Source organism: Cololabis saira, chromosome 22 (genome assembly GCF_033807715.1).
Source record: "Cololabis saira isolate AMF1-May2022 chromosome 22, fColSai1.1, whole genome shotgun sequence".
NCBI classification, from domain to species: domain Eukaryota; kingdom Metazoa; phylum Chordata; class Actinopteri; order Beloniformes; family Belonidae; genus Cololabis; species Cololabis saira.
In genome coordinates, this window is record NC_084608.1 from 32955706 (window position 1) to 32981714 (window position 26009).

The 26009-nt window shown below is 42.0% G+C and overlaps 1 protein-coding gene across 2 annotated transcripts; it reads left to right on the forward strand.

Moving 5' to 3' along the window:
- Positions 1-24164, forward strand: cip2a (cellular inhibitor of PP2A). Of its 2 annotated transcripts, none has more exons than XM_061713703.1 (22): positions 1-61; positions 1241-1343; positions 3524-3671; positions 5045-5157; positions 6796-6890; positions 6985-7081; positions 8198-8320; positions 8830-8975; positions 9064-9139; positions 10033-10272; positions 11200-11362; positions 11447-11594; positions 11748-11847; positions 11915-12033; positions 15768-15945; positions 17173-17247; positions 18395-18505; positions 18587-18783; positions 22298-22411; positions 22496-22578; positions 23619-23749; positions 23878-24164. In XM_061713703.1, the coding sequence occupies exons 2-22, from the start codon at positions 1242-1244 to the stop codon at positions 24022-24024; spliced, it is 2706 nt and encodes a 901-aa protein (XP_061569687.1). In that variant the 5' UTR covers positions 1-61; position 1241; the 3' UTR covers positions 24025-24164. The 2 variants fall into 2 exon arrangements, with proteins under 2 accessions (XP_061569687.1, XP_061569688.1); XM_061713704.1 differs by having other exon boundaries at positions 17179-17247.
- The last annotated feature ends 1845 nt before the right edge of the window (positions 24165-26009 follow it).

A 26009-nucleotide genomic window follows, 5' to 3' on the forward strand; every position in this document is an offset into this window, starting at 1 on the left:
TCGAACATAAACCGGGAAACTGTGTTGTCGATGTTTCTGGAAGATATTAAAAGTAATACAGGTACGTCCCTAAAGCAGCCGTTGGTGTGTATACTTATATAAGTCAGCTGTCTGAAACACACAAGCAGCAGCTCGTGTTTCCGTCGCTGTGTCGTTAGTTTTAGTGGCGTCAATTCAGTGGAAGCTAAGGTACGGCAAGGTTACGAGTCACAGAATTTAACTAGAGTATCAATCAACACATCCAGCAAATACTCATCACAGAAGTTTATGTAGCTGATCTTTGTGGTCAAGAAAATTGGAACTTTTTCAAATGCAGTCTCACTCACTGCAAAAACTCAAAATCTTACCAGGAATATTTGTCTTATTTCTAGTTAAAATGTCTAATTTTTAGTCGAAAAATCTCATTACACTTAAAACAAGAGTCATTACCAGAAAAATAACTTACGTTATTTGACAATTTTCTCCTGTTTCAAGTAAATTTTCACTTGAAATAAGTAGAAAAATTTGCCAGTGGGACAAGATTTATCTTCTCATTACAAGCAAAAGAATCTTGTTCCACTGGCAGATTTTTCTACTTATTTCAAGTGAAAATCTACTTGAAACAGGTGAAAATTCTTGTTTTTTCCAGTGATGTCTTGTTTTAAGTGTAATGAGATTTTTTTACTAAAATGAGACATTTTAACTACAAATAAGACAAATATTCTTGTTAAGATTTTGAGTTTTTGCAGTGATCCATGTTACTTATCCTGTGAAGGACAGAGTCATATTGATAAGTTCAGAAAAGTGTTTTTTATTGTTGTGTTTTGATGTATTTGATGTAAGCCCAGTGGATATTTAAAGCTTACAGAAGGCTGCATTTAACTGCTGCTATGTCATTCCTGCAGTATTTCTGCAGGAAACAGGTGAAAATGGTTGTTTTTGAGTCTTGTCTTAAATGTAATGAGATTTTTTTTTACTAAAAATTAGACATTTTAACTAGAAATAAGATAAATATTCTTGTTAAGATTTTGAGTTTTTGCAGTGTATAATAACTAGTGAAATCGATCATGTTGTTCTGATTTGCATTTGTAGTTATTCTATATGTATTAAGTAATAGAATAATCAATACAAATAGACACAGAGTAATTACATAAATGTATTTAAAAAAGCAAACATTTACATTTTCCCTTGAAGCCAAGGTGTGGCGGCTGCCGTACCTTGGTATACCCAATTGTTTGTGTTGTGTGTGTTTGCCCCGCAGGATGGACATGACGACGTGTTTGAAGTCTCTGCTGTTGGCCAGCCAGCAGTACCGGGACAGCAGGACGGATCAGCACGCAGCGCAGCTGCAGCGGCAGGTGGAGGTGAGCGGCAGGCTCAGGCTGATTCATGGTTCCGCGTTACATCGACGCAGAGCCTACGGCGTAGGCTACGGCGTAGGCTTATTAGGGCGGGCACCAAATCAGTCGTGTAGGAGAGCATTTTAAGGAAAAAAGTGCATTCTCACTGCTTTCTTATTAATAATCTGTCTAAAACATGTGGAGAAATCAAATCACTTAGGTGTAAATAATGCAAGGAAGCGCACATTTTAGTTTGACTGAAAACGTTTTACTCGTAACGCACAACAAGGTCACATACATGTTTTCAATATAGCATATAGAACAAGAACAAGAACAACTATGCATTGATTTGTATTTACATTTTGAGTCGCGCTGAAGAAAGTGCGCTTAGACTGTGCTAAGCTGCAGTCCGCGGCTCGAGGTGCTGAATTTACGCAGCACAAGGTCCTTCCATCATCTCTCAGCGTCTTCGTCAGGTCTCGTTCAAAAGCCAGCTGTACGAGCTGAGCCTTGCGAGCGTGCGTCATTGTCCGCTGGTGGTCAGTAAAAATGTTCTTGAGAACGAGTTCTCGCTCATGGCGGTGGAAGCACCCAGTGTCAGTGAGAGTTTGAGGGCAAGCAAAACCGCGGGCATGGCCTGAAGCACTTGGTGGTGTGCTGAGAGGAGTCGTGACGCGGCCATCTTCCCATCAGTCTGCTCAATCACTCTAGCAACGTACTTCTTTGCCACAGTGCACTCCGTCTCCACAATAGTAGGGGTGTGCAAACAAGGGTACCTTTCGAATATTGGAGCTTCGATTCTTCGATTATAACGATTTTCGATTCGATTATTGGTGCCACGATTCTTCGATTATTGTGATTTTTAATGCTTTTTTCCATACAAGATTGATTTTGTCTTCATCTGTGGCTACATTTGTAAATAAATAGCCAATCAATGAACTCAGTTCCTCTAACAACACTCATTAAGTAAATAACAAGGTTTTTTGAACATTTGACATGTATTTTTCAAAGACACAAAATAATTTATTTTATGACTATGTAAACATTTGCTCTTTGACTTACTTAACTTTGACCAGGGAAAGCTGCACTTGCATGAGAGCCCCCTCTATTGGTGGAAAACACTGAAAACGGTCAAGCCCTGGATTTAATGAGTTCATTAATTCAAGTAAACAAGATATGTACTTCCATCAAATTTATTTACTGTAAACATATCTGCCATATTTCAAGTGAACAATAAGAAATGTGCATTCTTGAAAATGAAATGATTCAGCAGCTTATTCAGTCTGGAATCTTGATAGGATAACTTAAAAAAAAAAAAATTAATTAATCAATTCCAAATCGTCACGTGACTCATCGCGATGCATCGACACATCGATGAATTGCACGCACCTCTACACATAGTGGATTTTGTCAGCTCCATGAGGGGTTGCACAGCTTCGACGTAAATGAGCCCAAACAGATGACAGGGTGCTTGCGCAAGTCTTGAAAGTCTTAATAAGTATGGAATTTTGAAACACTGTTTTACAGACCTTGAAAAGTCTTGAATTTTGTGTGAAAGTCTTAATAAAGTATGGGGAAAAAATGTATGGTAGAATTTTACAGTATGCTCAAAGGCATTGTGAAAATGTGAAATTCATGTACTTGTGATTTTCATGTTTTGAAACGTTTTCATCAGTAAAAACATAATTTACTGTGAATAATGCATTCGTTCATTGAATACTAGCCTATAAAAAATTCTAAGAAACATTTCTAATAAACACAATTGGTACAATCTCAACCAATGAAGTAGGCAGTAGGCACACAAGTATACAAGTACGTAAAGTTAAGGTCTTGGGAAAAAAAATATCAGTTTTAAAAAAGTCTGGGAAACGTCTGGAATTTTAACTTGGAAAAAGAGCAAGCACCCTGAGATGAGACACCTATCCCATGATCCGTTTCTGTTTTGTTTGTCTCTTGTACGTTCAGTTGGTCTGTAACTTTGTTTTGCTACTGCCTACCTGAAACAGGTCTCTCGTGTAAATGAGACCCAGGGTCTCAATGAGATTATACCTTGATAAATAAAGGTTAAAAAAATTATATATCTCACACACACATACACAATATAATAGTAAATGTGCCCCAGGCCTCCATTTACAGGATAACTAGTTATCTGGGAGCAGAGTATTGTGTGAATTGCAGCTTCCATGTGTCTTGTGTGCTCGTAGGAGATCTCTGGTCTGCAGTGTGACCAGCTGCTGAGCTCCGGCCAGGTTCTGCCCAGAGAGTGTGTGAGCGGGCTGGTGGAGCTGGCTGGAAACCCAAACACCAGTCCCACCCTGACCAGCGCCATCGTCTCCCTGCTGGCCCAGCTGGGTAGGTTCCAGCTGTTCACCCACAAGCCTTTCTCATGCAGCAGGACCCGTGTGCGTGTGCGTGTGCGTGTGCGTGTGCGTGTGTGTCTGGTTTGTGATGGGCGTCTCAGGTGTCTTCAGTCAGTCGTCTGGTTATTTTTTATTATTTTTAAACTTTATTTTTATATTTTTGACATTACAACTAAAATGTAACAATGACATAAAAGAAAGAAAAATAACAAAAGTGCACAGATAGGAACAACCAGGGTGCGATTTACCGGTGGGGATTTTCCCCCCCATGGTTTACACGTCCTACCCTCTGCTGAATTATTTTTATCCTCGGTGGGGACAAAATGTACCCCCCCCCACCCAAAGTATTTTCACCATTACATCGTAATAACAACCAAAATACACAGAGTCCGTGTTCATTCTGCTTGTGTGTGATTTTGATACCGGGAGCGAGTCACGCCCACAGAAAGCAGTTTTATTTTGAAAACCAACCAAATTTTCTTGCATTCCAAAAGTCCGACTTCCGCCCGCCAAAATAAAAGATACAGTCAGTCAAATGAATGAAAAAATGAAAAGAATCCAGAGCAGCATATCCTCATATTTTACAGGATCACAACCAAAAATCCAGAGAAAAAATGCCACAGAAGATGAAACAAGACCTGACATTGCTGATGGGATGGAGGACAGCAGCATCTCCCCGGCTGAGGAGAGCTCCCATGTTTTCTGTTAAACTGATATCGAGAAAGGATTAAAAACATATTATTTTTGTTTATTTTTATTTGGCACATTTAAAAACGATATTAGGAGAAAATATTTCTGCAAATGCAGTGGTTCAGTTCATGTTCAAAATACGCCTACCGCGTACGTTATAAATCCCAGGCCATCAATTACACATACGTATATACCGACACAGGGATGTGAAGAACCTGTGCAACTGTTTATCTTCATAAACCTCACATTCTCACAAAGATGTACACACAACTCCACGCCCTCTTCTTCACCTATCAAAATAAGATGACCCGTCCACCAGTAAGTGTTACATTTACCCATATTGAGGTTCAAGGAGAAGGTTATTTGAATCCCCTCGGCTCCAATTTCCTGTCAAACGTTTAAACAAAGACCACCAGAGCCGTGAAATAAAAACACATCTGTCTTAGTCTTTAGTTTAAGCTTTTCTTCCCTGGAGGATCAAAACGAAGGAATGGCTGATGCCTGAACGGTTTCCGGTTTTCATAACAGCATTTGAAAGTGTCTGGAATGATTACAGACAGTTGGTGGTGATGGTAAAGCATCTTTTGGCTTGTCATCAGAGATTGTTTCCTCACCGTGTAGAACCCTTTCTTTAATAAAATGTTGTTGGTTTCTGACGTATCTGTTCCTCTCCAGCCTGCGATCGTCCCAGTCGGGAGATTCTTCACAGCAGCTACAACGTCACCAGCACGTTGGCGGCCATAATCCACTGCCGCGGCGGCGCCGCAGGAGATTCTCTGGTGCTGCAGGTGAGGCCGCCACCGCCGTCTGGAGCCTCTCTGGTGTGAAGGAGATGTTCCCTGGCTGCTTGAAACGGCCCACGTAATACACACGTGGAATACTACGGTGGCCGAGACCCGCCATTGCTGAACATAGTACATAAGTAACGCAGCAAACGGAAACAAACGCAGCTGCAAATAAAATAAACGCTTAGCAAATAAAAGAAATGCTGCAAATATAAATAAACCCCGCTGCAAATAAACAAAAAAAACGACGCAAATAAGAAAAGCCACAACGGAAGTGAATTACCGGGGACTATTTTTGCCGATGCACCGGTGTTGCACATTAAAAATTACACGTAGCGACGTTGAACACTAACCTTTTCACTTATTTTCTCGTTCGTTGTTCTTCTTATTCCTCGCTCTTCTTATTTTTTCCTTTTCAATTACGTACTCTTCGTTTTCTTCTTCTCCTCTTACGTAAAAAACACCGGTGCATCAGCAAAAATAGTCCCCGGTAATTCACTTCCGTTGTGGCTTTTTTATTTGCGTCGTGTTTTTTTATTATTTGCAGCGGCGTTTCTTTATATTTGCAGCGTTTCTTTATATTTGCAGCGTTTCTTTATATTTGCAGCATTTCTTTAATTTTCAGCAATGGCGGGTCTCGGCCACCGTAGAATACACACTTGGAATGAAAGTAAATAGATTACAGCTGGTTTTCATAGTTTTTGTCATCAGCAGACACTGGTCTACATCGAAAATACTTTTACCATGTTTTTTATTTTACTCTATAATAAGAGCAGGAAACGCAAAACATGATGCGTCATCGTTTGAGAGAGAACATTTTGATTTACATAAAAAACTTAAAAATGTAATACCAAAAGATAAAATAATAAATAAATAAAATATATAATAATACCTCCATTTTGAGTTTTTTGGAGAAAACATTTCTAACTGCAGCGCTAATATAACAAAATAAATATTTGCTAAAGGCCTGAATAAATGGGTTAGTGTATTATGTAATCCTGGAAAACACCTTGCATCTTTCCTTTTTCATGTCATGTTAGACACTTCTTTTCCTTCATTTCTTCTCATATCATTCCCACATTAAAAGAAGACAAATCGACACAGATCTAACAATTTCATTAAAACACGGCCCCACTGGTTTTATTATCCTTAATTTTCTTGAGATTGAAGGCTCGCTCGATTTATTTATTAGAAACCTGGAATTAAATTTCTCTTTTCCTGATCATTCAGGTTGTGGTTCTGCCATCAGAGGCGGTTCCGAGCGTCACTGCAGAGACGGATATTAGTCCAGTCTGACGTCGGCTCCGATGGCAGAATCTTTACTGAAAGGATTTGTGATGAATGTTTGTCCTCGGCTGGGGTCTCGAGACACATCTTGTTAAGACTTTATCATTACTGGCTCTCAGCATCATCACTCTCCTCATGCATTTCTGAAACAGGCATGAATGAGTTTGTTTTGTTCCCTCAAAATGAAACGATTCCTTAGTTCAGACGTTGCAGATCGGGGGAATTAAGCTGCTGCTGCTGCTGCTCAGAGTGACGCGTCCACCAGAAAGCTCCGGTTCTTCCTCCTTGTTCTTGGAAACGTCCCAGAGCTGCTTCAGGTTGAACTCTGATTGTTGTCTCGTCTCTGTATTTCAGTGTCTCCAGGTGCTGCAGAAACTGACATACAACATGCGCATCATCCAGTCCACGAACTACATCCACGAGCTGGTGACGTTTCTCATGAGCAGCATGTGAGAGCCGGCGCTGACGTGGACCAGACTTTCCAATACCAAAGGCCTGCCGTGTACTTGGTGTTCAGTAACCCCCCCCTCCTTTCTCCACCAGTCAGTCTCACAATGAAGACGTCCTCCTGCCGTGTCTCGGCCTCATGGCCAATCTTTGTCGAGACAACCACTCGGTGCAGACTCACGTCAAGTCCCTGGTGAGTCTGAGACATTAAGAGCTTTCTGTATGAGAGAAAATGACTCAAAACATTTGTGTGTGCATAGCTCTTGATTTATTAGTTTTTGTGTTTATGTGTATTACTAGATTTGTGCTCGAACTTACAGACAAAACGGTAATTACGAATGCAAAAAGCCTCCTACACACACAAATTGTTAAATGTGCATGAATCCCACAACTACAGATACGCACAAATGGTTTTGAGACTTTTCTCCAAGAAGCCTCACAGATTCCTCCGTACATGGTGCATTTAAGGACTGGTGGAAAGCTGGGTCATCTGAGTTTTCATCTGAGTTCGGTGTGATTTCTCTCGATACTTAGTTTCCTGCCCTAAGAAGGTAAACTACCTCAGACCACCGTGATGCCCCGTCATCACCGCCTTCCTGCCTCCTGATTTGACCGTCAGTTTTTCCACCACGTAGCGGTCGTGGCTTTAAAACATCTAATTACATCTGTAAGGCTCATGAATGCAGATCTGTCCCGATAAGGAATTATAGAATATTACAAAGTAAAGTGTTATAACCACGGGGTGCTGAGATATTCTTTCTAACTCCGGTGCACAATTTTTACACTTCGTTTCAAGTTCAGAGGAAACTAAGTATCAAGAGAAATAACGCTGGATTCGGATGAAAGTTCAGATGACCCAGCTTTCCACCAGTCCTTAAATGCACCTTGTACGGAGGAATCTGTGAGGCTTCTTGGAGAAAAGAGTCTCAAAACCATTTGTGCGTATTTAACAATTTGTGTTTGTAGGAGGCTTTTTGAATTCGTAATTTTGTCCGTAACTTCAAGCAAGTTAAGCACTCAAATCTAATAATCGGATAATACGCACACAAATGTTTTGAGTCAAATTTCCATATTTCTGGGGCTTGTGTTTTGTCACATGTTATGGAGTAATCAGAATGTGAACTTCCTGTAACCAGGAAAGACTCGTTAAGTAATATACCAACGTAAACATGAGAGTTCTGGGTTTATTGATTAAATCCTGACCTCAAAGACAATAACTTCATTAAAGTTGCATGAATCTTACTGAATAGATGCTTAGTGACTTCATGGGAGGGAAAGTATCTGAAGGACTCCATGTGTGTGTTGGCAGGACAACGTGAAGCAGTTCTATCGCACACTGATCAACTTCCTGGCTCACAACAGCCTGACGGTGGTGGTTTTCACGCTGTCCATCCTGGCCAGCCTCACCATGAACGAGAAGGTGGGAGAGAAGGTGGGTGCAGTAATGAACTCGGATCGGACGCGTTTGACGTCTTTGTGCGGAAATTAGAAAACTGTAAGTGGAACCACGGCTTTTAAAGGTTTACTTACCTCTAATCTTTGTCAATATTATGCTTTTCTTGTTTTTAAAAGGTTCAAAAGGTTCGTGTAATGTACTCAGTTTCCAGGTCTTCATTTCAGGAGGTGCCTGATTGATTAAGAGTAAATACAGAAATACTAGAAACATTCCTCCAAGAACAACCGTCTCTTCACTTTGATTGAATCTGCAGATTTGACCTCTAAATACTTAAATACTTATCAGTTGGCTTTCAGCCTTCCGCCTCATGTTTTTTTTATTCGGTATTTAAAGTAATACTTCTTTATTCTTGTATTCTTGACTTCCTAAATGTTGAGTTTAGTCAGCAGCTGGAGCTGACGTGAGGCCTTAATGTCTCAGTTCTTGTTTTGGTGCAGAAGTCCTGTTCATCATTTCTCATCATCTGTACGTGTGTGTGTTTTTAGCTCTTTGACGCAAAAAACATCCACCAGACCTTTCAGCTCGTGTTCAACATCATCGTCAACGGCGACGGTACTCTCACCAGGAAGTACGCGGTTGACCTGTTGGTTGACCTTTTGAAAAACCCCAAAATCGCAGATTACCTCACCAGGTGCGCTCGCCCTCACGCCTCGCTCAGCTTTGTTGTGTCCGTCTGCTCCAAACGTGTTTCTGAGCGCCATCTCTCCCTCCCTCTGCAGGTATCGGCACTTCTCAGCATGCGTGTCTCAGGTTTTAGGTCTGCTGCACTCAAAGGACCCGGACTCTGCAGCCAAGGTAATGAGATACGGCCGCAGTGCCTGGGTGAGCTCTGCTGTTCCTGCCTCGGTTACTGTACATGAATACCTTCATTTAAATGTGCTCAGAGGCTCAGAGGTCAAAAATGGAGAAGATGGCGGTTAAAAAACAACAAACCAACAAACCACAATGTGCATTCTCAGTGTTCCTATGAGACACTCAAGTGTTCTCAGTCTTTCAAGAAGTGTCTTAACCAGAAATGACTTGGTAATAATCAGATAAGCTGCTAAAAACCCAGCAGCAGCTCCAGCAGCATAGTTATTTTAAAGTAAAAACTAAAAAGATGCACAAACACGGCTTGTTTGGGAAGGGTTGCAAAGATTTAAACAAACCATTTACAGTGGCAGATGTGATGAGCAGTACTAGAGATGAGGGGGGATGAGGGGGGATGGCATCCCCCCCTGAAATAAATACGGTCCAAATCATCCCCCCCTTTCCATCCCTTATGTCATTTCATCAATGAATGTGGTTTTACTGCTATTTCAACATTTAGAGTCATCACCAGAAAAATAACTTATTTGACAATTTTCACCTGTTTCAAGTAAACTTTCACTTGAAATAAGTTGGAAAATCTGCCAGTGGAACAAGATTTATCTTCTTATTACAAGCAAAAAAATCTTGTTCCACTGGCAGATTTTTCTACTTATTTCAAGTGAAAATCTACTTGAAACAGGTGAAAATTGTTGATTTTTTTCCAGTGATGAGTCTTGTTTTAAGTGTAATGAGATTTTTTTATTTTTTTTACTAAAATGAGACATTTTAATTAGAAATAAGACAAATATTCTTATTTTGAGTTTTTACTCAACAGTTACTTACTTACTTACTTACAGTTTTAGAAATAAAGCCTCCTCCTGCGTTTGTGTGGCTGGCAGGTGTTGGAGCTTCTCCTGGCGATGTGCAGCGTCTCGGGTCTGCGATCGCTGCTGTGCCACGTGGTCTTCAGACCAGCGGGACCTAAACTGGCAGCTGGAGGACGGCAGCAGGGAGCGGGGCTGGACGCTGGGCGGAAGGCGGAGTGTGGTCTGGCTCTGGTGCAGTGGCTGAGCTCGCCGGTGGAGGGAGCTGAAGCTTGTTCTCTGCAGGCCCTGCAGCTGCTGGAGGAACTGCTGCAGGTATCTCTTAGTACCAGTAGTCACAGCAAAGTATTCTGCTGATTTGTCTATGCTGGCATATGTTTTGTTGCTACTTCTACGTGATAACGTGATGCTTTGGTTTTTACTAAACATTTAAAAGCTTGGTTATAAAGCGATAAAAGTAAAAGAGCAGTAAGATCTTTACTCAGGCCGCCGCGGCTCCTTAAAGTCTTAAATTCCATTTTCCTTAAATGTCTTAATTTGTCTTAAATCTCCATCCAAGGGTCTTAATTTTAGAGGGAATATATCCAGTCATCAAAGTTTATTTCATCGTTTTGAGGAGAATCTCCTGCAGAGGTTCTAAATGTGTGTTGCCAGGTTGAGCAGGTTTCAGCACAATTGGGCTGAAAAATATATATTTGGGCGGCTTTTCCTGGTTTTCACTAAATATTTAGAAGAAATTAACAAAAAAGTTTCCATTATGTTGGAGAAAAGTAAGAACTTACACAATAAACTCACTGATATTTTATTTGGTTTAATCTGCTCAATTTAATTGTAGTCTTTGTTTGGAGCCTGAACTCTTTTTGGCTATTGAGTTGTGAAGCTTGAAATGTATTATGCATTTAATAATTTATGGTTTTCACATAGAGAATGTATGATTTTTGGCTGGTTTTTCAGTATTTCGGTGGGTTTTACGTTGTGTTTCGGCTGGAACCAGTCAGATCTGGCAACCTCAACCTCAGCGCTGTTTTTCTTAGTGACTTGTCTTTTTGGTTTTAAATTTAGTTTGAAAATGATATTATAAAGTCTTAACTTTACCTCAGTCAAACCGCTAGACACCCTGTAACTGAGTAAGGTATTTAACATCTGAGTACTGGACCTAAAGACGGCTGCAGAGACCATGTCTTTCCAACATCTGGGCATCTTTCATGAACGTGAGGACATCTGTGCTGGGTCTCCCTGCAGGAGTCGCTGGGAGCAGACGGCGTGTCTGAATGTGCGCTGAGCTTCGTGGAGATGCTGCTGCCGGTCCTGCTGGAGCTGTTGACGGGCCTGGATCTGAGCCGAGGAGACGGCCACCTCAGCAGACACTGCCAGCGCGTCACACACGTCACCAGCCTGCTGCTGGATATCCTTCCCCAGACTCTCGCCTGGCTGCACTCACCCTAGTGTTTTCTTTCTTTGTCTCGCGTTGAAGTCTTAACTCTTCCACTCCTGTGTGCCGAGGACTCCAGCAGATGTTTAGTGTCCCATCAGGTGAGCGCTCAGCCCTGCCTCGCCCTGGTGGAGTCCCTCCTGTCCTGTTGTCATGGCAACAGCCCCGTCACCCACCTGCCGTCTGGCTCCGATAATGATCTCAGGTGAGTGAACGGTGACCTCGTTTAGCAGCGTCTCGGTGCATTCTTCCACACATTTGTTGGTAAAATGGTTTTTGGAGACGCACCTGGTTTTTGTTTCTAAATGGGATGTAAGAAATCTGTAATTATACACTCAAAATGGCGCTCTTGTTCCAGTCAGGTGTCGGCAGAGGCTCTTCTGAAAACCCTGGAGCTAATGAGCAAACTGAGACGGCAGGTGGAGGACATGGAGACCAGCTTCTACAGGATGTTACAGGTAAACGCACGGAAACTCCCGTCCGTCTGCTTGGTTCTCTCTGACCTGCTGCGTTTCTGCTCCTCAGGACCAGAGGATCGTGACGCCTCTTTCCCTGGCGCTGACGTCCCACCGCACAGACCAGGTGCAGACGGGACTCGCCCTCTTGTTTGAGGCTACTCCCCTCCCAGACTTCCCCTCATTGGTGTGAGTCACGATATGAAAGCACTGGAATAATCCTCATGTCTGCTGTTGGTTGGATGAATGAGCAGATGTTCAGTTCAACTTTATTGTACCAGATGGTAAATAACTTGTAATAAGATGGTCTATATCAGTGGTCCCCGGGCCGCGGCCCCGTACCGGGCCGTGGGTCATCTGGTACGGGGCCGCACAGAGAGAAAAAATAATTTCTGTATCATCCCCGACTGATGATGGTTGACTCTCAAACTGATGGTTCACAATGTTTTTATTCCTTGGATGTAAATACACTGCAAACACACCGTAAGAGCTATAAATGAATAAAATAAAATAGAGTTAGTCTTTCTACATTCATGTAAGTTTCATTTAATTTAAATACAGACAGACACATCTGCTCGCTCACTCGGTAATAACACATACCGTTAACCACAATACATGAGTAACCATGGCAACCAAACTCAAGCTGGATATAAATACGGCATCAAATTTGCAAAAAAAAAACAAATCCTTATCAGCAGGTGCTTTTTGTGTCAGTTAGGCTCCACTTTAACATTCCTGAAACTAGTTTAGTCTTTCAGACACACTTTCTACTGCCGTTAAACTTTTACCGTTAAAGTCTCGGTGAGACGCCTTCAAAATAAAAGCGCTAAATATCTGTCTCCAACAAATAAAATAAAAGCCTGGCTTTATATAACGTTAATGAGAAAACCAACATAAAAACACATTTATAGAAATACTCATACTAAAGGTAATTTACAATTTTCATTTTATTTTTTCGAAAATTATGTTTTATTATTATTATTATTATTATTACTATAGCAAAAATACCACAGTTTTTAGTGCCGATCTTGTCATTTTTATTTAGTTTTTAGTTTTTATCAGCTACACCTTTTAGATTGGGCCGTGAAATTACTGTCAGACATTAAACCGGTCCGCGGTTCAGAAAAGGTTGGGGACCACTGGTCTAGGGAGTCCAGCAACAAGAAACCAGTAGTATAAACCTTTCACCAACTCAAATCTCCACGAACCCTTCCAATCCGGTTTCCACCCCAATCACAGCCCTGGTTAAAGTCGCCGACGACCTTCTCCTCCGCGCAGCCGACTCTGGACTACTCACCATCCTCATCCTCCTGGACCTCAGCGCAGCTTTCAACACCATTTCTCACCCAATACTCCCGGACGGCCGGGCTGCCATTGATCACTGGTGTTGCACTCTCCTGGTTCTCATCAAACCTCACCGACCGTCAACACTTCATACAACTAAAGAACCACAAATCTGGGTGCACGGGTGTCACACTGGGTGTCCCCCAGGGGTCAGTATTGGGTCCGCTTCTTTTCATCATCTACCTCCTACCCTTGGGCTCAATCCCCCGTCACCACGGGGTCCATTTCCACTGCTACGCCGGTGACACACAGATCTACATCTCCTCCAAACCCACTGCTACTATTCCTCCCACTTCCCTCACCAACTGTCTGGATGAAATCAATTAGGGGTGGGACGATACGGTAACTCACGATTCTATACTGTGGCCCACGATAACGATAATATCACGGTACACGATATTCGATATATTGTAAGAAATTTCATCAACGATATATCACGATATATGTGACTGAAAAAGAAAAAATACCCATAAAAAAGAAAACGTTTGTAGTTATGCGTTTATTCAATGCCAAAACTTCATACAATGTACAAAGAAAGTGCATTTGTATCAAGCCTCACTGCCTGCTAGGCTTGTAAATGTAAACACTGAACAGCTGGACAAATTAAAGTGCATGAACATTAATAACATGTTTTATTTAAACCAGGACAGTGCACTGCTTTGTTTCTACTGAAAAGTCAGTAAGCAACTTAATTTTCCATAGTTCCTCACTGCCTCTTAGTCTTGTAAATGTAAACACCGTACAGCTGGACAAATTGAAGTACATGAACAATAGTGCAGTGACAACTGCGTAAATCCATTGTGTGTTGTAATAAAAGATCCATATTTGCCATCAGTTTATCAATTATTTATTGCGACAGAGAGCACAACAATATATTGCAATATCGTTTTTTTTTTTTTTTTTCCCCACCACCACTAAAATCAATACCTGAATGAGCTAAAACTCAACAGCAATAAAACTGAGGCTCTTCTTATCAGCTCCAAATCCACCCTCACCAAGTCACAACTCTCCTGCTCCACCATCACCATCCACGGCTTCCCGGTTCCTTCTCCTCCCAAGTCAAGAGCCTTGGCATCCTCCTGGACAGCACTCTTTCATTTGCACCTCATATTTACAACATCACCCGGACTGCATTCTTCCACCTGCAACATCTCCAGACTCCGTCCAGCACATCCCGTATCAGTTACTGCAACGGCCTCCTCACTGGCCTCCCTACCAACTCACCGACGGATTACAACTCATTCAGAGCTTGACCCGGATCATCTGACCACATCACCCCCTTCTTATCCAACTCCACTGGCTCCCAGTCCACTACCCATCCACTACCAGTCCACTACCAGTCCACGACCGCATCATCTACAAAAACCTCCTCCTCACCTACAAAGCCCTCCACAACCAGCTCCCACTGACCTGTGACCTCCTACATGAATTCACTCCCTCAGCTCAACCTCGGATGGACTTCTCATCATTCCCACTTCACCCTCAGCACCACGGGTGCCCCACGGGTGCCCGGGCCTCAGCACCACGGGTGCCCCATGCGTCAGTTTCTCAGCACCCGGACTCTGGAACTCCCTCCCCCACACATGAAACAGACAGACTCCATCACAACATTCAAAACTCACCTGTTTAAACTCACTCACTTTAACCAGTCACTGTGCACTAAACTACACCAGTTTGTTCTATTTAGTGATTTATGTACTTTTTGATTCTGTCTGTAGCTGCTTTTTTCTTGGATTAATTGTATTTTAACTTATAAAATGTATGTTGTATCTTTTGTAAGGTGACCTGAAAGGCACCTCCTAAATAAATAAAATGTATTATTATTATACATACAACATAAACCATAATCACAACATAAAACACTAAAACCTGATCTATTTATCTAGGAGGGCTATAGACGTAGGTATAAAACTATATCTGCGTCCTGACTGAAGTAGCTGAAACTGGTCGTGTGGTGGATGAGGTGTTTTTTAAAATAGATCCAGACGTCTTTATCTGTCCGCGTTCATCTGCTGCTCCCTCGTTTCCTTACTGGACCTCTTCCCTATCTGGTTCAGAATATTCTTATTTCTAAGAGACAGATCTCCACATGCAAAAGGGTAAAACAGATTCAATAAAGGCTTGATTAAAAAAGGTCAACAGTGTTTTATCTATGAAAAGACGACAGTTTTCTCAGGCAAAAAGGTTATAAATAACCTCACAATCTGCCTCAAATGTCAGTTTACTGCTGATAACTGTAACGAGATATTTAAGGAAGGATTCATCACTCCGCTGGACAGTCACGTATGATGTGACCGCGACAGGTTTCTTTGTGTTTCAGCAAACTGACAACAGTCTGCTGCATATTTTAAAACAAATATATCCTCCCTTCTGCTGCGACACATTTGTGTAAAGGATGAACAGCAGACGTGATAAAACACATCCTTGTGGAGAACCTGGCGAGGAACACACTTGTGCAGACGAGTGTTATTCACTCTCTGTGTTCTAGTTGATAAAACATCCAGCCCACAAGGTTAAGACTTCATTTAAAATGTGACTATTTCACGTGAATCTTGATGAAAATGTGCTTTTCTCTCCAGCCTGGGGGAAAGCATCGCCGCCAACAACGCCTACCGCCAGAGGGAGGCGGAGCTGTCGCCCCGGCGCGTTGCCGGGCAGGACGTGCTGCCTCCCAGGACTAACGGCAGCACGCTGGACTCGTCTCACGCCTCCAGAAGTCTGAACAGTCTGGCTGAGAAGATGCAGACCGGCTTGGAGGTGGAGTATCCCGTACTCATTCATGTCCTTTAGCTCCTGCAGCGTCTCTAGTGCAGCATCATTTCACCACACCAGGTGGAGCCACATCAACTGTTCCTGTCAGCAACTTCAAAAAACAATAACTGTTTGTTTCAAAGTTGTTTTTTCTTTCATTCTGTTATTTTTGTCTTCGTTTTCTGGGTAAATTTGGGGTGATTCAGTCTTTTTGCTTGACAAACCTGAATTTAAACGTCAGAATGAGCGTTTAGGACGGTCGTTCCCACCAGACTTCTCTCTGAAAGCTGTTTTATAGTTTGTCTGCTTTTCTTGCCATTTGTTTTAGTTCGTTATTTAGAGATTCAGAGTTGACTTAATGTACTTGATGTACTTTTTCCTGGTACAGACTCAAAAACGTCTGTCGTCATAAACTTTTAAGGCCGCTCTGTGTAGTGATACCAGTTCTGACCACATGGGGTACATAGATCTCAGGTTTACAAGACGCCAGGACTGACGCATGAACGTTGTGATACAGAGGCTGACATCTTAGTTCTGCTAATGAATGGATTGTTTCACATGTTGGGACCTGAAACCGTGTTTTAGAGGAGCCGGTATCAGGGCAACCTGTACCGGGGGGACGAGTAGACAATAACTTTGTTTCCAAATCTAAATATAAGGAAATCGCCAGCCTATATTTTTTAAAGATGGTGTAAGTGATGTCTGAATGATAAAACGAACTGTTGGTATTATAACAAATTAAAGCAGAACACAGGACTTGCTGCTGTTGTGGAAAAACCCATCAAACGCTCTTTAACACGTTATTTCCAACGAGGTCTAAGTTACCAAGAATAAGACTTGAGATGATCCAGATTTCAGTAGATTTAATTAAGCAGTTGCATGTAAACGGGTCAGATTATACATGAAGCGTCTCGATGCAGAATGACGATGACACAAAGGAAGCATAATTTAAGGCACAACGGATGATTCATTCTTACGATTAGAATAAACAAAAGCATCTTTCAGGTCAGTGTTATCTTTCTTTGAGCAGACTACTAGTCTGTAAACTTAGTCGGACCACGGCTATATTTTGCTGCTCTCAGCAGTTGTGGTTTAATCGAGTGGCCAAGGCTGAGTTTTCCATCCCAGCTGCTCCTCCAGTCCCCTGAGAAACCCCGTCACCAGCTTCACCCCCGCTGTCTGACGGTCGTACAGAGGTGGAGATGTTGATCAGCTGCTGCTTGTGTTTGGCAGCTGCAGGAGCAGATGAAGGAGCCTCGCGTGTCTGACATCATCGAGGTTTATGAACAGAAACTCGCAGCTTCTGCGGTGAGTCTTTGACGGATAAAACAATCTGCTTTATTCTTGTTTATTGCTTTGGTATAAAAGGAGTTGGTGGTTCCATAACCGGATGTAACAACTAGGGGTGTAACGATACACTAATCTCACGATACGGTACGATATTATAGCAGTATTTTTTTAACAACCTTGAATGAGGAACATATGACTGGAAAACATGGTCTTTTATTTGAAAGACACAAAATACAAAACAATGCTGTGCGTTTGCCCTATTGTTACAGTTTGTAATGTTTTATAACTGTTTAAGTTTTAAAGAGAAAGCCAGGCCAACCATTTTCCACAAACTGAACTAAAAGTAAATGTCAGGTTTGCATTATGATCTTCAGTTTCATACAAGTACAAATATTTTGCCACAAACTGAATAGTTTCTCTCATTTATGACTTGACTTTTTTCTTTTCCAGAAATTTAACAACTAAAATTAAATAAAAGTAAATAAATACATACAATTTTACATCATAAAAAAGATTGATTCATGCTCACCTTATAAGTGTAAGAGATTTATTTTTGTTAAGAAGGTTATTTTGGTAATTCAGGGTTCATTATTTTATAAATATATTCTTTATATTGTGATGTAAATCAGGGACTATAATGACACTAGTCAGTTTATCTGTAGTGATTAGTCTGTTTTAGATTGGGCGGAGTGATACGCCACAGTACGGCACTAGGTGCTGTGTTGATGTTCTAAAATCCTACACTGTTGAGGGACATTAAAGTACACTGGAACTCAGCAGAAGTTTCCCCGTGTTTATCCTACTCACGACTCAAAAAGGTTTAATTTAATAAGGTAAGGCTTAACTCTACACTGGCCTTACATAAGTAAAAGTTCAGAGCTCAAAACCCCCCAAGAGTCCCGTGGTCGGGACCAAAACGGGACTAGTTTCTTCTGAGTGGAGGAAGATTTTGGTCTGCGGGTCGAGGCGTGGTCGTTACTAGTCAACACAATAGATTAATATTAATAACCCAATATCGCGATACAGTTTGTCACCTCCACGACACGTATTGTGACGTTTTTGTATCGTGAAATTTCGTGGCAGGATATATTGTTACACCCCTAGTAACAACTGAGTATTGATTTCTGAGCTCCGATGGTTTCAAATCCATTTGTTTCCTGGTCAGTCGAAGGAAAGCCGTCTGCAGGACGTGTTGGAGGCGAAGGCTCTGGCTCTCTCCCAGGCCGACCGGCTCATGGCTCAGTACCGGTTCCTGCGAGCCCAGGCGGAGGCTGAGGTGAGCTGCACCCGCGGGTGTTTCCCCCCCTGAAGCTCCCGGCTCTTCTGCTGACGTCTCTCCGTCACCGTCTGCCTGCAGGCTCGTCAGCTGGCCGGCTTGTTGAAGGAGGCGGAGCGGCGGCGGGAGGAGCTGCAGGGAGAGCTCAGCTCCCAGGTTCTGGAGGTGGAGAGATCCCGGGCAGACATGGAGGAGCTGCTTCAGCACAACGCCCGGCTGCAGAGGGACTCTGAAGAGCACCAGGCCCTCAAGGGAGCCTACAACGCCCTGCTCAGCAGGTCAGAGGCAGACACCGAGATCTCAGCAGTCCTCACTGTAGATCAGAGGTGTTTAATCCAGGTGCCATAAAGTAAAACTGTCCAGCAGTTGTTCCAACTCTCTGAAGAAGCAAGTGAAGACGATGCTACAGCAATTTCTGCTGTTTGCAACATGGGAATTGGTTGGTTTTTTGCAGAGGTGTTTAATTTATGGGGCCAAATCAAGGCCAAAAGTTTTGCTAATTTGAAAATAAAATTGTAATTGGAAAAACTAAGATTTTAACCTGAAAATTCAAGTTTTGATCATGAACATATTTTTTTACAGTTTCAATTTTTTTTTTTCAGTTTCAGATCTTTTTTCAGTTTCAGATCTTTTTTTCAGTTTCAGACTTTTGGCCCCGATCTGGCGTAGGGGGCGTGGCATCAACTGAGAGGGGCGAAGAATCATGAGTGACAGCATAACAGAGAAGGCTTTCCCCACCTAAAGACGTCTTTTCCCTTTTTATATACCTATTTACACACGCTACACATTATAATTGTTAAGATATTTCCCCAGAGCATCTATTGAAAAAGTAGCTAACATTTCTTACCTGAGTGCTGGGGCCCGCGGCTTGTCCTGGCGGAGCGGACGCCATCGCAAACGATACTGCGATGCGTTCACGGTCGTATGTGGAAGTGGGAAATGTCAAACTTTAAAGTGTGGCTGTTGAACTGTACAGTCTGGCATAGTTTATTGCTTTTATACTGCGATTGGTGCCAAGTACGGTCTAAAACAGCTTTTTAAACAGTGTTTTAATGTGTCACTAATATCAGTTTTTTCCACTGCCAATCACGTGAATATGGTGTATACAGTGTTGAATCAAACTTCTACTGATAACTTCTGCAACCTACGTTTCCTGAAGGCAACATGACTGAGGAACGTCCCCCGCCTTCTCTGTTCTGCTGTCACTCATGATGCCACGCCCCTCTCAGTTGATGCCACGCTCCTCTCAGTTGATGCCACGCCCCCCACGCCAGATCGGGGCCAAAAGTCTGAAACTGAAAAAAAAAAGATGTGAAACTGAAAAAAAAAAGATGTGAAACTGAAAAAAAAGATGTGAAACTGAAAAAAAAAAAGATGTGAAACTGAAAAAACAGATGTGAAACTGAAAAAAAAAGATCTGAAACTGAAAAAAAGATTTGAAACTGAAATAAAAAGTTCTGAAACTGAAAAAAAGATGTGAAACTGAAAAAAAATGTTGAAACTGTAAAAAAATAAGTTCATGATCAAAACTTGAATTTTCAGGTTCAAATCTTAGTTTTTCAATTACAATTTTATTTTCAAATTAGCAAAACTTTTGGCCTTGATTTGGCTCTATATTAATCCACATGCCATAAAGTAAAAACCCTGCTGTGTTTTTGGATCAGCCTGTACATCAAATCAAATCAAATCAAACTTTATTTATATAGCACTTTTCATACATATAATGAAACACAAAGTGCTTAACAAAAAAAAAAACAAGAAAAACAAATAAACATAAAACTTATTAATGCGCCCCCCCCCCCCCTCCCCGCAGACAAAAGCACACTACTATTCACCTAAATTACACACACAGACAGACACAAGCAGACACATGGTGCAGACATGGCTAGGCACAGAGGATCCAGGTGACGAAACGGTAACAGGGAGCCGTCCACGCCAGGAGGTCTCATAGCCCGCAGATACAAGGGGGGGGGGGGCCCACAGAGACCATCCCGGCCCGGACGGATAGAGGAGTCCACACCACAGCGGTGAAGCCGTGGTGCAGAACTCCACAACCATCCAGGCCAGAACCACCCCCAGGACCACAGCCTGCAGGCCAGAGTCACTCCCAGCATGGAGGCTCCCCATGAGGAAACACTGGAGATAAAAGCTACAAGAAAACAGGATAAAATACACTAAAGGAGTTTATAAAAAACATAAAAACATAAAACATACAAACATAAAATCCTAAAAGTATGTCTAGAAAGTAAGACATTAAAAACTAAAATAATAAGACAGTAAAATGTATAAAATAGACTATAAATAACAACTAAAATATTTAGATAAAACATTGAGATTAAACAAAAATAAAATATAAAATAAAATACGATAAAGGATAAACTAAATATAAAACAGAGCAGTAAGATTCAATAAAAATAAGGGTGAGCATAAGAAATTTAAAAGAGTTAAATGAGTCAGTTAAAAGCCTGATTAGAACATTTAGAACTAGGTGTTTTCACTAAGGACCAACCATTTACCTGCAGATGAGCTGGTTTAGTGATGGTTGGAACAACTGCTGGACAGGATTTTTACTTTATGGCACCTGGATTATACACCCCTACTTTAGATATTCATGACCTGCTGACATCATGTAGCTGGAAATGGGGTTTCTGTTTCCCGTCAAACTTCCTCCTCTGAAGCTTTTGTGTTCCTCAGCCAGCCAGATGTGCACGAGTTCATGCTTTTCTGCGTCATACACAGATGTGACATTATCTAATCATAAAGTTGGCATCTGGTGCTTTTCAAGAACTTTCACACTAGTTTAGATTCCTAGAAATGAGGGAAGTTGGTCATGGATGGATGGAGAGAAAGAAAAACAGTGATGCTGTAGGCGTTGAGTGACAAACAACTACAGCATCACTCAGTTTTTCTTTCTCTCCATCCACATCTTCCCTCGTTTCCAGGAATCTAAACTAGTGCGAAAGTTCTTGAAAAGCACCAAATGCCAACTTCATGATTAAAGGGGACCTATTATGGCATCTAATCCCTATTTTAAACAGGTCTTGAATTTCTTAAAAACAAGATTTTGATTGTTTTTGCTAAATAAATTAGAAATTCAGCCTCTAAACCATGTCTTTATCTTCCCATTCTCTAACCTCATTATCTATGCAGGATTCTGAGTGGGCGGGGCTATGATAATGAGGCTCTGTGCTGATTGGCTGCCTGAATGACGCGATACACCGCTACGAAAAAATATCGGAAGCTCCGGCCGGCGGAGTTATTATTACACCGTGTTATAACTGCATGCACTGCGAGCGTCATCAACAAAATCAATTCCATAGTTTTATTTTCTATTGGACTGTCCTAACTGGCCGCAGCGCCGTTTTGAGCTGAACATTTGTCGGACGTCCTGCTTCTATTTTCTTCCTGCCGCTCGCGTTGAAAGCCGGTTGAAAGCGCTGTAGGAAACAGTCATGGATGAGGAACGACTGATCCAGTTAGTTGAAATGAGAAGTTATCTCTATGATTCCTCCTCATTTCACTACAAAAACCTCAATAAAGTGGCAGCTGCTGGAGGGAGATGGACAGAGAGCGTCCGATGTCACGCAGTGCTACGATAGTCGGACACTCACATGCAGTTACGCGGTTTTTAGTCGTGGGCGTGTTTGCATTTTGGTTACGTAACGACGGGAGCAGAATCTTATTGTCTCGTAGATCCACATCACACTGGACGGCTCATCCGGGCGGCTGTACAGACACTGCAGAATCTGGTTGACAGCCAGCAGGTTGTAACAGATCCACCTTTGGGTGCAGGTTTACTGAGACGGAGCGGCTGCTGAAGGAGCTGCAGACGGCCCACGCCGCTCTCAGCAGGCAGACTGACGCGCTGAGGAAGAACCACGAAGCCCTGCAGCAGCAGCAGGACAGGTAACCCACGGCAACGCCCAGGTCTGCAGAGCTGCACCAGTCGCTGGCGCCGCCGCGGCCCTGACCCGTCCGTCTCTGTTGCAGGCTGGAGGAGGTTCTGCAGGGGAGAGAGGCGGAGATCCAGACGCTCCACTCAGACCTGCAAACAAAGAACACGGACATCTCAGGTGGGATTGGCTGCTGCTGCGCGTGGGAAACGCCTCCACGTCAGACGCTTTTAACTTCTGTCTAAAGTTGTGACCAATTCAAGAATGTCAGTCCTGCTTTGAAAGAGTCTCGTCTTGACATCCAGAAGAAGCAGATTGGTCTGGTGGGGCGTCAGTCAGACGGTCACCTGTTTCCCACGTGGCTGGCGCCCTCTGCTGGACGGAGCTGCTGGTGTTTATTCATCCTGGTCGGGAGGATCGTATCGGCTTTATGAGAGAACACTGGAGATTACGTTTGGCTGCTCCGCCGGTCGGTTCTGGCTTCAAGATGCTGTTTTTTTGTTTTTCCCCTCATGTGATTTTCTTCTCGGGAGTTAATTACAGATTTGCCACCGTTTGTTATTCCTGAAACTCAACTGAACCAGAGTTAGACCACCGCATTATAAGGCCCAATATCAATGAGTGGGTCTATTTTCATACATAAGGTGTACCATAAAACATATTTAAAGCTAAACAAAAGAGTCCAACTTAGAATATAATTCAGCTGTAACTGAAACAGAAGAATACTTTCACATTTTAAATAATTCGTTTTCCACCAATAAAAAGTAGAGGAGCTAACAGTCTTGTTCTCTGATTGGTTCATCGTTGCCAGCCAAAGCAAACACCTGAAGTTAGTGTGAAGTTGGAACGTTTTATTATGATGTAGATTTGAAAACTGGGTTTAATCTAAAAATCTAACGTTGACTAGATGTTGGAGGATAGTTGCTTTCAGCGCTACATAATTAGTTATCTAACGATGTCTGACGTTGCAACCCGTATCCAACCAGGACCGACTTTAACGTCGATCAAGCGGAGCGGCTTCATAACTTACTAAAGTCACACTAAAACATTCTGACAAATGTTTGAGCTCAGTTACCAAATAAAACTGGTTTGAGGTCAGTAAGAACAACATTCATACATACGGCAATGATTAAAGGGTGCACTGATGATTTTTGAGAAAAATGAAGGATTCTAAGTGCGTAAAAAAGGGTAATTCTTTGTCCTCACCTGTTTCCTGGCAGGTCTGCAGGCTGAGCTCCGAGCTGAGGAGGCCAGGTGGAAGGAGAAGGACAGGGAGAGGAGAGAGCTGGAGCAGCAGCTCAGGAAGGACCTCAGTAAGACGGAGCAGGCCAGGAAGGACGCCAGCATCAAGGTGCAGTTACCGAGTTAACCATCTCAAACACATGAGCTGTTGGAAGAGAAAATCCATGAAATATTTGTAGCATACAGGGTTACCGGTTGTGTGGATGTGGTTGGAGTTAAACGTGGTCTGTGTCGCAGGCGTCGTCCCTGGAGCTGCAGAAGAGCCAGCTGGAGACGAAGCTGAAGCAGAGAGATGACGAGCTGAACAAACACTCGGCCATGATCGCCATGATCCACAGCCTCAGCAGCGGCAAGACCAAGAGCGACGTCAACCTGTCGCTCTGAGCAGCGTCGGCCTGTCGGGACCAGTCACGCAAAGAAAAGACAAAGAAAAGACTTTGCTCCATCACCACGGAACATGGATTTTAAACTTTTAACAAACTCTCTTATATTTACTTAAAAACAAATAAATGATTTAAACTGAACTTTTAACATGACGCTCATCTTTGTATTGTGTTTTTATTTTTTGGTAAATAACTAACTTAACTTAAAAGTGCAGGTAAGAGGGTTTTTATCAGCAAACTTTCATCAACCCCAACTTTACATTTGAATTGATCAAAAAAACGCTTTTAATCAGACGTCTTTAAAAGCAATAAAACCTGAGACATGAAGTTAGAGGTGAAGATTCTCACCTTCAGCTGCTGCACCAGCTGCTGCTCCTTCAGGCGGCGAGGCTCCTGCGCAACTATTTATACAAGTTAAATCACAACATTTAGTTACGCTTTATCTCAGTAAAATACATTTACCGTTTAAGTTAGTTAAAAATCCACTTACGAGATATTTAAGTTCTCTCCCTCCTGGAGCAGCATCCTGGGGGTGAACGGACAGAAAAAAACCTTAAATATTGTTGTCGGACGAAAAGAATCAACAAATTATATTGTAAAGGGATGGACAAAATTAACTATATTCTTTGTAAGATCAAATCAAACTTTATTTATATAGCATGCATAAAAATGCAGCACAAAGTGCTTTACATGAAAACAATACACAAACAAAGTTGGTTGAGTGTGTTTGATAAAATGTCTTAACTTTTATTTTGTATCGATATAATGAATCAAATGTTGCACCAATATCTTATTAATCAGATTTGTAGGAAAGGTTAGGCGTGTGACTTGATTAGAAATAAATCCAGATGTGACATTTCAGTTTTCACAGAAATATAGTATTTAACACAATTTGGGTCGTTGCAAATATAACTATCTTTTGATACTTGGATGAACATTAGTTAGAAACTAACTGCATCCACACTTGATCCGCTCGTGTGTCCCGACTCCGGCATCCAAATACCATATTTTCCGCACTATAAGGCGCACCTAAAAGCTTTCAATTTTTTCAAAAGCTGACCATGGGCCTTATATACGGAAGAGTATTAGGGCCACTTAAAAAAAATAAAAAGAATTCCGAGAAAAAAGTCAGAATTCTGACTTTTTTCTCAGAATTCTGAGATTAAAGTCAGAATTCTGACTTTAATCTCAGAATTCTGAGAAAAAAGTCAGAATTCTGACTTTAATCTCAGAATTCTGAGAAAAAAGTCAGAATTCTGACTTTAATCTCAGAATTCTGAGAAAAAAGTCAGAATTCTGAGAAAAAAGTCAGAATTCTGACTTTAATCTCAGAATTCTGACTTTTTTCTCAGAATTCTGACTTTTTTACTTTTTTTTTGGGGGGGGGCAGCACGGTGGCTTAGTGGTTAGCACTGTTGCCTCACAGCAAGAAGGTCCCCGGTTCGACTCCCAGTTTCTGTGTGGAGTTTGCATGTTCTCCCCGTGCTTGCGTGGGTTCTCTCCGGGTACTCCGGCTTCCTCCCACAGTCCAAAAACATGCACGCTAGGTTAATTGGTGATTCTAAATTGCCCGTAGGTGTGAGCGTGAGTGTGCTTGTGTGCATGGTTTGTGTGTTTGTATGTGGCCCTGTGATGGACTGGTGACCTGTCCAGGGTGTAACCCCTGAAATGAGCTGGGATAGGCTCCAGCAGACCCCCGTGACCCCGCAAGGGATAAAGCGGGTATAGATAATGGATGGATTCTGACTTTTTTCTCAGAATTCTGAGATTAAAGTCAGAATTCGGACTTTTTTCTCAGAATTCTGAGATTAAAGTCAGAATTCTGACTTTAATCTCAGAATTCTGAGAAAAAAGTCAGAATTCTGACTTTAATCTCAGAATTCTGGGAAAAAAGTCAGAATTCTGACTTTTTTCTCAGAATTATTATTATTTTTTTTTTAGTGGCCTAGAATTCTGACTTTTTTCTCAGAATTCTGAGATTAAAGT

Coding starts and splice junctions, on each gene's coding strand:
- cip2a (XM_061713703.1), top strand. CDS start 1,242: ATGGACATGACGACGTGTTTGAAGTCTCTGCTGTTGGCCAGCCAGCAG. Junction 15,946..17,172: donor AGATGCAGACCGGCTTGGAG/GTGGAGTATCCC, acceptor TGTGTTTGGCAG/CTGCAGGAGCAGATGAAGGA. Junction 17,248..18,394: donor AGAAACTCGCAGCTTCTGCG/GTGAGTCTTTGA, acceptor TTTCCTGGTCAG/TCGAAGGAAAGCCGTCTGCA.